At 43.4% G+C, this 13461-nt stretch overlaps 1 protein-coding gene across 1 annotated transcript; it reads right to left on the bottom strand.

Annotated features, from left to right (window-relative positions):
• Window positions 1-5316: 5316 nt before the first annotated feature.
• On the bottom strand, window positions 5317-12984 carry NPS (neuropeptide S). Its single transcript, XM_072340590.1, has 5 exons — window positions 12663-12984; window positions 11630-11928; window positions 10625-10898; window positions 8187-8268; window positions 5317-6430 (listed from the first exon to the last, which is right to left on the bottom strand). Exons 2-5 carry the CDS (start codon window positions 11646-11648, stop codon window positions 6221-6223), a joined length of 585 nt encoding a protein of 194 aa, XP_072196691.1. The 5' UTR covers window positions 11649-11928; window positions 12663-12984; the 3' UTR covers window positions 5317-6220.
• Between the last annotated feature and the right edge of the window lie 477 nt (window positions 12985-13461).

The following is a 13461-nucleotide window of genomic DNA, read 5'->3' as shown; positions in this document are numbered from 1 at the left end:
CAAAAGAGCAAACTGTCCCACCTGGCTGTCACTGAGCAAACCTGGATCTGCTCAGAGCTGTGGGGATGCAGCACTGAAAGATGTGGGCACTGGGAATGGTGGGGCTGGGGTTGGGCTTGGGGTCTGAGGGGTCACTTCCAGCCTGAACTATTCTATGATGCTACAAATTGCCATCTTGACACAGAAATAGAGAAGCTGGTTGGGTTTTTTGCTTGGTACATCCCCTTGAAATGGGGACTGTGCCCTGGCAGTGATGTGCCCAGGCATCGACATAAGAGTCCAGCTGTAACATCACATGCTATATGTACACAAGAAAGGAAAATATTATCATCATCCCACCTTCCCAAGAAGGAAAAGAACATTTTTGGGGTTTCTAAGTATCTTTTCATACACCAATTGCATCAGTTCCACCCACACAGGTCATTTGTCTTCTTTCATTTAAGGTTGTTTAAAGTAATCAACAGGATCTCCATGCCTCAGTTAGCATACTTCATTATGTTCTGCAATCAGGATTTGGCCTTAAATTGCTCCGTGAGCTCCCCCAGTCAATTTTCCTACGTTGCCTGAAGTGGCTATAAGGAACCTCATTAATAAATGGACATGGTTAGATCACATAGCCAAAGGTAATCAAAGATAAGAGAGAATACTAATAGTGAATCAAGGAAAGTTTGTGCTCTCCAAACTGTGCTATTTCATTTAAAGGTATAGAAATACAGCACTTGTCATTCTGCTGCTCACCTGGAGGGCAGAGCAGGGCAGCGGGGCCCAACTTGGATACCTACATTTGAGACTGAGCCAATGCAGAGCAGCCGAGCAGCTCATCCCCTTGACTTCCACACTGCTGCTTTGCACTGCAGTGCACTCCAGCCAGCACCAATTGCAGCCTAATTAAGTGAATGACTTAGCATCCTTCCCAATGCGCCCCAGTGTCTGGTGCAACAAGAATTTTGCCATATATTTGGCAAAATACAGAACTGAGAAACGTGAAATGAAGTGGCATTTCACGGGATGCGCTTTGCTAGGCATCACTGGACAGCAAAAAATACACTTGTGACTGCGCCTCTCCCATCACACAGGAAGCTAACAAGATACACATTGCCAGCAGGAAGGAATAATTTGCAGAGCTGGCTATAACTAAAAAGCAAAAAGACCAGCAGAGTCAAATACGTCCCTTGCCATAGCACAGGGAAACCAAGAGGCACGTCTGGCCGAGAAGCCTTTTACAGAGCAGATTCTCTTATCCAAAACAGAAGTGTAGCAAAAGCCCTCGTGACTTCAAACTGAGAGCATCTGATATCTTTAACACATCTCTGCAAACTGGGGACTCTTCCCATAAATACCATTATTATTTTCTTGAAGTCATTTAAGAAAGGCTTCTAGAAAATCATTAGCAGAAACAGTGGGACCCGGTTCAAAATTAAGACAGCTAAATTTATGGCCAGAGAGTGAATGTCTAAATGTGAATTGAGTGCTTCTCCTCCCACCACAGCCAGCTGGGCTCTGCTCAGCATGCCCAATGCATTGATGGATGCTCACAAAGAAGCACACAGTGCTGGGAAAGGCCTCAAACGCTGCTGTTGTGGTGAGCATGAAGCCCTGGTGCAGGCAAAGAGCCCCATCACAGCAGGCTCACACTGAAAGGTTTCACTGCTCCAGGCTTCTGTTTGCTGCAAACATATTCTGAAACAGCACTGCAGAGGATTATCAATGAAGTCATCACCAAGGGGGAACAAATACTACTACCAACGTTCTTATTTTCAGTTTGCATAATTACCAAATGTACATATTTCAATCAAGTTGAGTTCCATTTTCCCTTTCATTTACTTTGTGATATTACTTGAAAACAAATGAAACTCCCAAAACACACACGGACAACCATCACCCACTTGCTAAGAGAAAAAGGTGAGGATGGAAATCACTGGAATAACATTCACTCCTACATTTACATCTCTGTGTTTACAAATAAATTGGTGCACACATTCTTCTGTACCCGGGTTCCACATCAGTGCCACGCTGCTAATTAAGGCTTGCTGGATGCTAACCAAGATGAGGAGCCACGTGCAGTACCCACTGTTTATCTGGTTGTGGTTTTGAAATGCTTGCAATGCTATGGTCCCCAGATTGAGATATGGTGGGCTAAGGCAGATGGGAAGAACAAGCCACCCAAATCAATGAGAACGTTTCCTGGGAAGAAAACTCTATTAGAGCACGCAGCTCCTGTGAGGTGCTCCAGGGTTGCCATAGAGACTCAGTGGGTGAACGCAAATACTCTTACCGTTAATACGCCGAACGTCTGATCCAAAGCCCACTGAAGACTCTCAGTAGCTCTCTGTTGACTTCAAGGAGTTGGGGATGATGTCTCAAGAGCAGCACTCGATAGCTCATTTCTTATCACATCGAGTCCTTTTATGTCCTCTGGAAGAAGGTTCATGCTGGAGACGTTCAGAAGCCAGGTCTCAGTCGATCAAGCTTTTAAGATATGTTTAATTTTAAGCTTAATCAACTCAATGACTTCAAATCCAGGAGGGCATTAGGGGAAAAAAAAAAAGTCTTTCAATCACCACACGGCTTGAAAAATCTCCCCTGACTTAAAGCATCTTACGAAGCCAAACAGCAAAGTGAATAGCCTGATGTACAGCTCTGCCATTTTCTCAGCCAACAAGCTTTGGTTTGACTTGGATCATCCACCGCCAGGTCAGGACAGGACAAAGAGCCCCCACCTCACCCTGTTAAAAACGCACTGTTTTACTCCTAACTGTAAATTCAAATATAGTGAGATCATCAGTCAAACGAATGAGAAAGCCCATCTTTGGCATTTTTTGTCCCTCTTCTTCCAAACTCTTCCAACACTTCAGCAGACAGCTCATCAGTGACATATTGCATCAACGCTTCGCTGTTACAAGTATTTTTTCATGACAAATCTTTAAAGTGTCAGAATATCTGATAAGTTTTTATTTTCTTTATATGGCAAATGCTTAATAGTTGTCTTACAGCCTTTCTGCACTATGATTTTTATCTGCATTTTATTACGGTAATAACAACATCTAATATACTCTCTCGTATCTGTCTTGTTCTTTGTTAAGGTCAAAACTATATCCAGGCCTAAAGCATCAAGACAGTTACTCTTTCCAGTATTCCAAGGTAATAAATTATCATCTACAGGCAAAAAATAGCAAATTAGGAAATCTAAATGAGACATATATACTTTAATATACGCTTGGTAATTGGAAAGCCAAATATTGGTATGTCATTACAACATATAATTTTCAATCTCACAAGGAAATTAGATGCTATTACATCAGGTGATCTAAATGCCTTTTTTGCCAATAATCTGTGAAGAAGAATAGATGTTAATTCCTCCTTCGGTCTTCAGATAGATTTTCCACATCCAGATTTTATTGGGTCTACTCTGTTCATTTTCACCCAGCGGAGAACATCAGCCACCTTGTTCAAAGGCACAGATCGCTTGCAGGGGGCAGAGAAGCAGTGGCCAATGTGCACTGCTGTCTGCCTGTCCAACCCACGGTTATCCCTGCTGCTCCACACAAAGGCATTGAGAAATCAGCCTATTCATTAGCAAGAGCTGCCCTGTGCCAACCCTCGAGGTACCCACACCTCTCTTCTCCCCACTTCCAGGATGCACACAGAAGATAGGAACACTGTGCACGGTAGCTTTGCAATTAGAGCACAAAGGGCACAACCAGGATGTTGCAAGGTACTTAGATGTTATTATACCAGGTGATCCAATTGTCCAAGTCTCCCATTAATGGACACTTATGTCCAAGGCCTTCAAAAATTAGAAGAAAGCGGGGTAAAACTCCCTCTGATTAGCTAGCAATGCTATGTTTCAACTGGAGAACTGGAAGACAAATAAAGCGGCTCACCTGAGGTCTCAGCCATCAATGCCTGGTATGGAGTAAAGCATTCCAGCTCCTCAGCCTGTTCCTCAGTCCTAGGCATAGCATCATCCTGCCTGCCCTCTGGTCTGCTCTGTGCTTTCTCTTAGTTTAGCAAAGAAAAAAAGTACAAAAAAAATGTCAACAAAATGCCTTTTCAGAGCAATGACAGAGATCACTGAGGTCTCTCTTGTTTCTTATAACATAAAACCACCTTTAAAGTTCAGAAAGGAGTTTAGCATTTTGTGCTGAAGGCAGCATCAGTGCTGGGTGAGGTGAGAATGGACCACCGACAGCAGAACCACTGCTACAAGGCAGCAGGATAATCCACATGTTTGAGCACCCTCTGCTCAAAGGCAATCACCAAACACTGCGAAGGTTGGGTGCAGACCTGCACCAAAAAAGAAAAGTAAGTTGATTTTCAGAGCTGTATGTATAGCCATGGAGGATCAGACAACCAGGTTTATCACACGTTACCAAGGCAGGAACATACTTCGTTACATAGAAACGAAGTTTACTGTAATGGATGTGAAAGCCCGACAGAAAGCTAAATCCGGAATTTTTTATTATTACTTTCTCCCTGCAAAAGAAGCCAGGTGGTGTTGGGAGCTGCAGGGTCAGAGCCCCTGGTGTCTGCACTGCAACAGGACCGTGCTGCTGAATGCAGGCATGCACAGATGCAGAGTACACTCCTAACATCTGCACAAGGGAATAATTCCACCCCAGTAACTTCCTTAATTAAAAGGCCCTGAAGTAGTGCTGGGCAGGGGAGCACCTCTCTTCTTGGCACCTACTTGTCATTGGCCAGGATACCCACCTCACCTTCATGTTCACACAGCCAAAGCACTGCCATGCAGCTTCCCAGGCTGGGAAAGCTTGGAGTAAAGAGTCTTCACCAGCAGGGCATTTGCAGTCTCTAAAACAGCCAGCATGGGAGAGGGCAAATGAAGTCCAGGTGCTTAAGCAGGTTGTAAACGTGTGATGCTTCACTACTTCAATATGGATATGGGCAGAAAGGAGTGGTTCTCAACTAGAAGTGGGGAGATGTAGGTCAGAAGTGAGGAGGAGTTCCTTTACTCAAAGGCCAGTGAGGTGCTGGCACTGCTGCCCAGAGCTGTGGCTGCCCATCCCTGGATGGCCATGCATGGATGGGCCCTGGGCAGCCTGTGCTGGGGATGGGGGCACCCAGTCCACAGCAGGGTGTGGGGCTCAATGAACTCGAAGATCCCTTCCAACCCAAACATGCTGGGATTCTCTGATTGTATGATTAAGCAACGTTCACACTGTGCCATGCTCGGGTCTCTTTGCTCCATAGGCTCATGGTGCAAAATACAGGAGCGGAGCTGCTGGCATTGGCAGGGGGTGATGTGCCACCCAGCCTTATTTTGATGGAACAGCAACCTCCCAGATCACAACATTTAATAGGGAAATGTTAGAAAGTGCCCACACACTTATTTATTCGGATTTCAGCTCAAAATGCACTGCACAGATAATTTACAACATTTTCCAAGCAAGGTTACAGCCTGGAACATTGCATTTGGAAGATACAGCCACAAGGGAAACCTTACACAGCAGACAATAGTTCCTATACACAATGCTTACATATTTTCAGGCCAAATGAATCTTATACGAAATTCTTTACAGAGAACTAAGGAGAACGTTGTTAGTTACTGTGCCACACCTGCAGCCATGAGCAGAAACACATTTCATCAGATGTGTGCTCCCTACACAAGTCAATTGGCTGAGGCAATGGGAGCTGCTGGTACCCTGCCTCAGTGTGACTTCCCAGGACTCCTCTGGAAATGAGATCACACATCTGAAGGCATTATTTCCCAGCAAAGTTATGTTAAATTTAACAACATTACAAAGAAAGCAGAAGCTGCAAGCAGGGCCAGACTCTGTTTCAGCCGTGGCCCTTCACACCTTTCAGAAATGAGAAATTAAATGCCCTGTAGATCTGTGTGAACGCTGCCACAGCAGCTGGCAGCAATGAGAGGGGTTGGGACAGGACGGCTGCCTTTGTGCTAATCAGGAGCCGGCTGATTGAATCTGTAGCTTTAGAAAGCAGGGGAATTAACCAAATGAAAACATTCATTTCCATACAAAACTTTATGATACTGTAACTCCAGAAAACAAAGCCCGTTCTGAGCGCTTCCATCTGCTCCACTTGGCTTGCGCTCTTTGAAATAAGCATCTGTTTACAAGATGAAGACGCGGGGATATTTGTCTCTGACAGTTTTATCAGAGAGAAGCACGAAGGTGATTCTGAAGCACAAAGTCAGGCACGGGATGCTAAAAGCGAGAGTAGGGTTTGGAACACTTGCTTATGACTTTGCTCTTCGAAAGGAAGTTTTTTTAATTCCCGATCCCACACCGTTGCGAAAGGACCGCTTGTTGAACGGCATCTCCAGGTAGGGCTTCAGGAGAGCCAGCTCTTCGCTCCTGCCCACCTTGGCTAAGCAGCTACTCAGCAGCACCAGGCAGTAATCAGATTTTCCGTACAGCTGGCAATTCAAATAAAAAGGATTGCTGCTCTGAGGAGAGGGAAAAAGAAAAAGAGAGAGATAAGGGAAGGTAAAATGATGGTTTTTGTGTGGCTGACGGGGTTTGTTCGGTATGAAAAGCAAAGCAGAAACACACAAACAATTTATGCTTAGAATGACAAGTACGAACTGCTATTTGCTAAGGATTTGTTGTACTCAAAATCAGATTTTTCTTCATGGCTTTACAGAACACGTAACTGATGCACCTCAGGTTTAAAACACTGATGCTGCTCAAATGATGGCTAGGAAATGAACTGTTTCCTGTGATGCTGGCCTGCTGTGACATGCAGTGTGGTTTCCCTAGAGCACTGTGCATACTTACTGCCATAAAATGAGATTTTTTTCAGTTAGCAACGTAACAGCATCTTGTTACCACCCGTGTGAAGCCATTCCAGCTTCAATGACAGATAAGAGAAAATGAAAGTAGCTGTAAAGCAGAGGTCTGAGGGAGGAAGCTTTCTTAGTTACGACCAGTTATGGTAGTAGTTGCGTTTAATAATGACAACGTGGTAATAGCAACTGTAAAAAGGCTGGATTACGTTCCACATAGGTGTAAGTACAAGTTCCTTTTACTGCACATCATAGAATGCAAACAACCTAAAAACTTCAACGAACTCAAAGTGCATTTAAATTAACATTGAAATTAAACGGAAATATTTCTTGGCATGTCTCTAGAGGTTGTGAGCATCTTTCATCATACCATGATTTACACACTCATTGATGAGCTGCCAAAGATCTGTGTGCTCTGTGCCATCCCTTTAAACATCTCAGTACTGCGTTCTTGTTTGGGAGATGGTTGCATGATCAGAAATGAGAGGTGAGTCAGCATTTACACAAGTCAAACATACAGAGGAAGCAGGAGATAGATAGATAAAATCTAACAGGAACGTCACAGCAATAAAATAATCCACTGCAAGAGCAGCCAGTGTTCCTACCAGAGACAGATCTTAATGAAAAGGCAGTGATGCACAGCACAGTGCAGGGAAACCAGAAATGGGAGCTGTGAGTCCAAGAGCTGTTTCACAGCACTAAAGAAACAAGTCTTTGTCCAAAGCAGGAATACTGGACATCATTTGAAATAAAACTTTGCATTCCACATTGGCAAAGCCTGACTGAAATGGTGCATATCTAGTTTGACCAACAGCCTGTCACACTGCCTTGGTTGAGATCGGAAGGGTTATTAGCACTGCTCCCTTTAAATAGCACACTCACTTTGATTTCACCATTTAAGAAAGTTAAACAGTCCATAATACCAACATGGTGTCATTGATTCCATAGAATAATTTTCCTAACTTGCCGTTGCCCCTTTACCTGCACACATGAATAGCAGTGACTAACAAACCTACACGTTCATAATTTACCTTTCAACAACTGAAATAAACACAGGTTATTTTATCTACTGGACGTCAATGAGGAACTTAAATGAAATGGGGGGAGACGGATGATTCCCTCTTATCTGGATGATATTTCAATGCCGGCAAAAGTTCTCCACACTCAACATCCAGCAGATGCAGCAGATTTCTTACATGACAGTCTTAGAGGCGTGCATATTTTACTTGTAACTAAAGCAAAAACAAGCTTTGTTGCAGATAATATTATCCAGCTATTATTAGCTAATATTTATTCAGTAGCCTCAATAGAAGTTCCTTTTGTTTAATAAAAAAAAATCAAACCAAACAACGACAACAACAGCTACATAAAATAAATGAAACATCTGATCTTCCAGTGACCAAAAAGCTTGACTTACCATAGAAGGGCCAACTGGGTAACCCGAGCACACAAACATCGCTGAGATCCAAAGGATGAATAGAAGGTTTAACCTGCATAGACTTCAAAGACAAATTGTGACCAGTTAAAATGTGGAACAGAAATCAAGCAAAGCTCTATGCGTATGTTGAAACACAGAAACAGCATATCTTCTCCAAATAGCAATCAAATTGCTGCTGCTTTACCTGATCATTTTTTGCTCCGGAGTGTGTATGTATGTATGTGCAGTTATACCACCAAATTCCTCACATATCCTTTCAGTTCTTTCTTAGATGACCATTTTATACCAGAGTTCAGGAGTGAAAATGTCATCAAAGCTGATTTTATTGTGACTAATTGGTTCTTGTTTGGCCTTTTCTTCTTGTTAAATGGGAAAATGGCAAGAACGTACGTTCAGCTGCCATTATGAAAGCGCCAATTGATTTCATTTAAGGCGTTCCATGGAAACGTCTTTCAAGTGGGTTTGCTGTTAAGTCTGTATCATCGTGGCAAATGTGGTCAAAGGTCTAAAGATTTCAAAAATACTCTTTGAGAATTTTTACTTCCTCCAATACGTCGTATTTAGATCTTTAAAGCCTGTCCTGCCAGGGAAAATGAGTAAAAGTGGATTTGAAGCAGAAATGTTCTTCAAAGAAGCTTGTTATAATCCAAGAAGATACAATGCCCAGCACAATACATTACAAAATACGTAGCTTTCTTATTCTATATGCTTAGCTTTCAATTTTTCATTTTAGCCAGTTTTAAATGTGCTTCTTACAACTGAAGTTAGGCTTATCCAATAAAGTCTTCTGCAGTATAAATACATTCCACTGATATACATCAAAACATGATTTGTTGTCTAAGAGCACTGCTTTTGGCTGCTACAAAACTACAGGTAGTGCAGCATTTTAGGGGATCTGTTGGTTCAGATCTACAGAGTGCTGTTAAAACGGTGTGGGCTCTGCAGGTTCCTTCAGTGTTAAACCACACCACTGAGGCAGAGCTGAAAAACAGTATTAAATTAGTTTCTTTTCCCTTAGAATGAAAACGCTAGAAATCTTTCTTTGACTTCCATGCGATGGCAGAGAGGTATGTGCCAGTGACTCAGCAGCCTCCAGTGTTGCCTTTCTTTTGGTGCATACACTGAAAAATCAATGTACAAGGGCTCCAGATGGGAACTCTGCGAGAGCCTTTGGGGAGACCTAAGCTTTTATAAACTATGGCAACTTTACCTTGAACACTGGGTTTCCTGAAGCAGTTGTATTTAATTCTAGGAGGCACAAAGTAATAAAGTCTGCAGATAAAGCTGGAAGAAAAGCCTTTTCACAACACTGTCATGAAAAGGAGGAACAAGAATAGCTTGTGATTAAAGCTCAGGATTTCTGGGTTCAGTGTGGAGCTGTATCTCATGTATTGCTGGGTAACCTTTGGTGTATTACTGAGTCTGTATTCTCTATGCCCACCTTTCTCACTTATCTATAAGTGTATAAAGTGGGTTTGGTCACAATTCTACCTGACAAGCTTTCCTCATAGGGAAAAGGGAAGTAAAGTTTGGGTTTTTCACACTTGCACCTAACTTGGGGTTTATTTTTTTTCCCCTAGGTATTCTGGATGCAATGTAATGCACCACAGCTGTGATCTGCATGCATAAAGCATATGTGGAAATTTAGATACATTCAAGATACTCCCACTTCAGGTCCTGATGAATCAGGTTTAACAGAACAAGTGGCAATTGACATTTCCATCTTCCACTTTGTCTGCAAAGCACCCAGCCTGAGGCCTTGTCCCCAGGTGAGGTTCGCCAATAGATACCACAGGTTGTATGAATCATTAAGAAACATAATACACTTTCAGCATCCTTAAAATTTGCATTTCGTGAGAATAAATTAGCAGCAATAGCTTCTGCTTCCTGCAAGGCCAACTACAATCATCTGTTGATCTATTAATGGGATAATGTATCGCATCTAGTCGTTCCCCTTCTGCTTCTCTCTGAAAAGCAGATGAAACACAATGCAAAGCTTTCAGGTAAAGCCATCATGCTTATACAATTAATGAGATTAATAGGCCTATGAGAAACTGATATTCCTCTCCTCTATCACAATAATAAATCTGAAGTGTTTAAGCTGGCACTTCATGCCTCTGCTAAGGGATCAAAATAATAAAAGTGAAAGCATTCATGGCCCATTAATATAACCCCAAACATTGTAAAACCAGACTAGGTTAGTAGTCTGGATCAGGGCAAGGTGCCAGATCTTCTCATTCCCCTCTAGTATGACCACAGAGAAACCATAGTATGGCTTTGTTTGAGGAATGCAGCTGGGAAATTGTGTTCCAAGCTCCAAGCTTCCCTGGCTTTCAAGAGCATCAAAAAGTTGAAGGACTGGGGTGGTTTGCTTTGAGATCATAGAGAAGTGCAAAATGGAAAGTAACGGTACTCACAGACTACAGGTATGTTTCTGACTCTGTGATAACAGCAAAACCCAGCAAGGCACAAAGATGGATCCCTCGTTGGGATGCAACTGAAGCCACTGCAAGCAGCTGGAGCAGATTTGGTCTAAGGAGGCACAGAAGGTTGCCACAGGCCACACCAGGATAATCAGGGCAGCTCCCTGCTGTGTTTCTGACCCCTTTGTGTCCCAGAAGAAGCATGTGCCAAGCTGACGCTTTGTGGGGTGAGGCCTGTGGGGCAAGTCCCCATCTCTGCTGGAGCAAACTGCAAAGGGAGAGTCTCCATGTTGAGCACTGCAGTCCCTGCTTAAAAGATGCACAGCTCCTCTTTAGAACATTATCGTCCATGCAATTTGACTATGACTAAGCCCATGTTATCAGTGGGTAAGCAGTGCACCTTCTGACACTCAGGTTTGATCTATGAGGAGAAATATCAAAAAGGCTTTACAGTCTCCCACTCCTCACAAGTGTTTTGATCTGCTTGCTTCGTGTAGCAAGATGCTCACCAGTGAGGAGGTGTGTAGAGAGCACGGGGTGGTGAACTACATGAGGAGATCATAGAGTCACAGAATGGCCTGGGTTGAAAAGAACCTCAAAGATCATCAAGTTTCAGCCCCCCCGCCATGGGCAGGGTTGCCAGCCACCAGACCAGGCTGCCCAGAGCCACATCCAGCCTGGTGGAGGATTTACAGGCAAGCAGTGATGGGCACCTCAGGTCCAAGTGGCCGAATGATTTCAGAGAGCTTCTGCATCATCAGAGCCAGGCATGTCACTGTCACAGCTAAAGGGATGGAGCTGCTGCCTGATCTCCTGTGCCAGAAGTAGAAATTAGCTTTAAAGTCACATTTTCAATCCTACCTCAGACAGAACTCTCGGCTGCGTCATCGTCACCATCCTCGGCATTTTAAAGTTTAAATCACCATCTATATTTATATTCCTTTTCCTGGTTGAAGTACACAGAGATGATGTGGGCAGAGACAGCATGAGTTTTCTTACCTGGCGCTGACGATCCCATTTCCCAACACAGGGCAGATCCAATGATGACATCAAATTGTGCGGCGATGCGTCAAACGTCACCGCCACCCATGGGTGGCCGCACATGGCACCTCACGGGTGATCCACAAATGTCCCCTCCCCGTCTCCAGACACCACCACCTTCACGCTTCGTATGGGAAACGACAAGAACAGCGCTTTTGGCAAAAACATCTTTTAAGCATGGCAGAAAGTATTTTGGGTTTATAAATCATACGGCGTTTTTTCTGTCAGCTCCCTTAGCGTGCCTTCGGAAATAGGATCTGCATGAAGAGCAACAACATGAAAAACAAGCTCTCATTATTCTGAGCTCACCATCGCCAAATGTTAAAGTCATTTGATAATTAATCTGGAGAAGCAAAGGGAAAAAAAGAGGGGGAAAAAAATAAAAGCAAAAAGCACACCAGACAAAACTTGCTCAACCCATTAAGGAGAGACTCGGCAACTAAAAAGTGGCAGTAATTAACATTTCTGCTGTTCTTCTTTGTGCGTGCCAACGTAATTTATGCGTTCGGAAACTTCTCAAATAGATCCTGCAGGAAGTTGCAGCCTAAGAGAAGATGTCAGTGCTGAGCTAAAAAGACACCTGTCAAAGCTGGAGCTCCATTTCTGCTCAGATGCAACAAAGATTTCAGTAATCTAAGAGAGTATGAATAGTTGTTGAAGTGGAAGCAAGAATGAGAAACGGGCCCAGAACGACCAGAAAAAGGCAATGTTTTCTGGTAGCGGTGAGGAAAGGACATAGGAAATTCTGATGTGATTTAAGAAGAAGGGATCAAACTTTAAAGAGATCAAACTTTAAAGGAAACAAGGAAAGCAACTATAAATAGTATAAATAGTACCGAATAAAGAGAAAGGGTTAGGCAGCTTTAAAGGCCATCATTTTTATATAGTTTATTCACTCTGTCCCAGGGTTCTCCAGTTGGTAAGGCTGAGAAAGACAAGCAAAACATTCCAGGTTTTTTGTATTCATCTAAGACATCAAAAGTATGCTCACCAGGACAGGAGGGGCTGGACGGCTCACACCTGGGCAGATTTTACTCTGGAGTGACCTTCGTGATGGAAACAGATCAGCTGGATGTGAAACATCTGACAGTGGTCTCATTTCCTCTACAAACAGTCCTGGTCCTCCTTTCGTTGGGAAGGTTTGGAATTTACCTCCCTTTTGGCACACAGTTATGAGAAAATCTCAAGGTCACAACTCAGGAGAGCCTCTTTTCCTTCTGAACAGACAGTATTTGTCATAGAGAAATCTCAGCCGCTTCACAGATCGGCTCTTGGCACTTGTGAGAAGGGCTGCAAGGCAAAGCTGTGACACAAGACCTGAAACACCATTAGGGAATAAGTGGTGACATCTGGAACAACAGCAGGATGCAAAGAACACCTTTTCTTCAAAATTCAGAGCGTTTCCCATCTGCTCTTCTAATTCACCACTATTCTCCTTCTACTTGTTTGTGCCACTTAAATAAACACGTACATTACAGCCTCTTTTGAGGAACTGCCCTTTTCTGCAAAAGCCTTTTGATATGGTCTTCTCTGTAATGACCCTACTGAACAGAATACAAAGCCAAGCTTTTCACTGTGAGCATACCCAACTAGCATGCTGCCTTACTCAAGAAGGGGAAGGACAGTGAGAGGCAGAAGCTTGAGACCTCCCCAAGTCCCAGGCACTACTTCATACCTCTTACTCCACAGATGAAGGGATGGAGCTTCACTGCTTGCTCTGTGCAGCAATAATTGATGACAATCGTTGCCCACAAAGGTTCTCAGGTAGGACAGAGTTGGTGCTGCTGCCA

Source organism: Excalfactoria chinensis, chromosome 6 (genome assembly GCF_039878825.1).
Source record: "Excalfactoria chinensis isolate bCotChi1 chromosome 6, bCotChi1.hap2, whole genome shotgun sequence".
NCBI classification, from domain to species: Eukaryota; Metazoa; Chordata; class Aves; order Galliformes; family Phasianidae; genus Excalfactoria; species Excalfactoria chinensis.
Note: the sequence above shows the minus strand (reverse complement) of the source record. Positions and strands in the feature narration are given on the sequence as shown.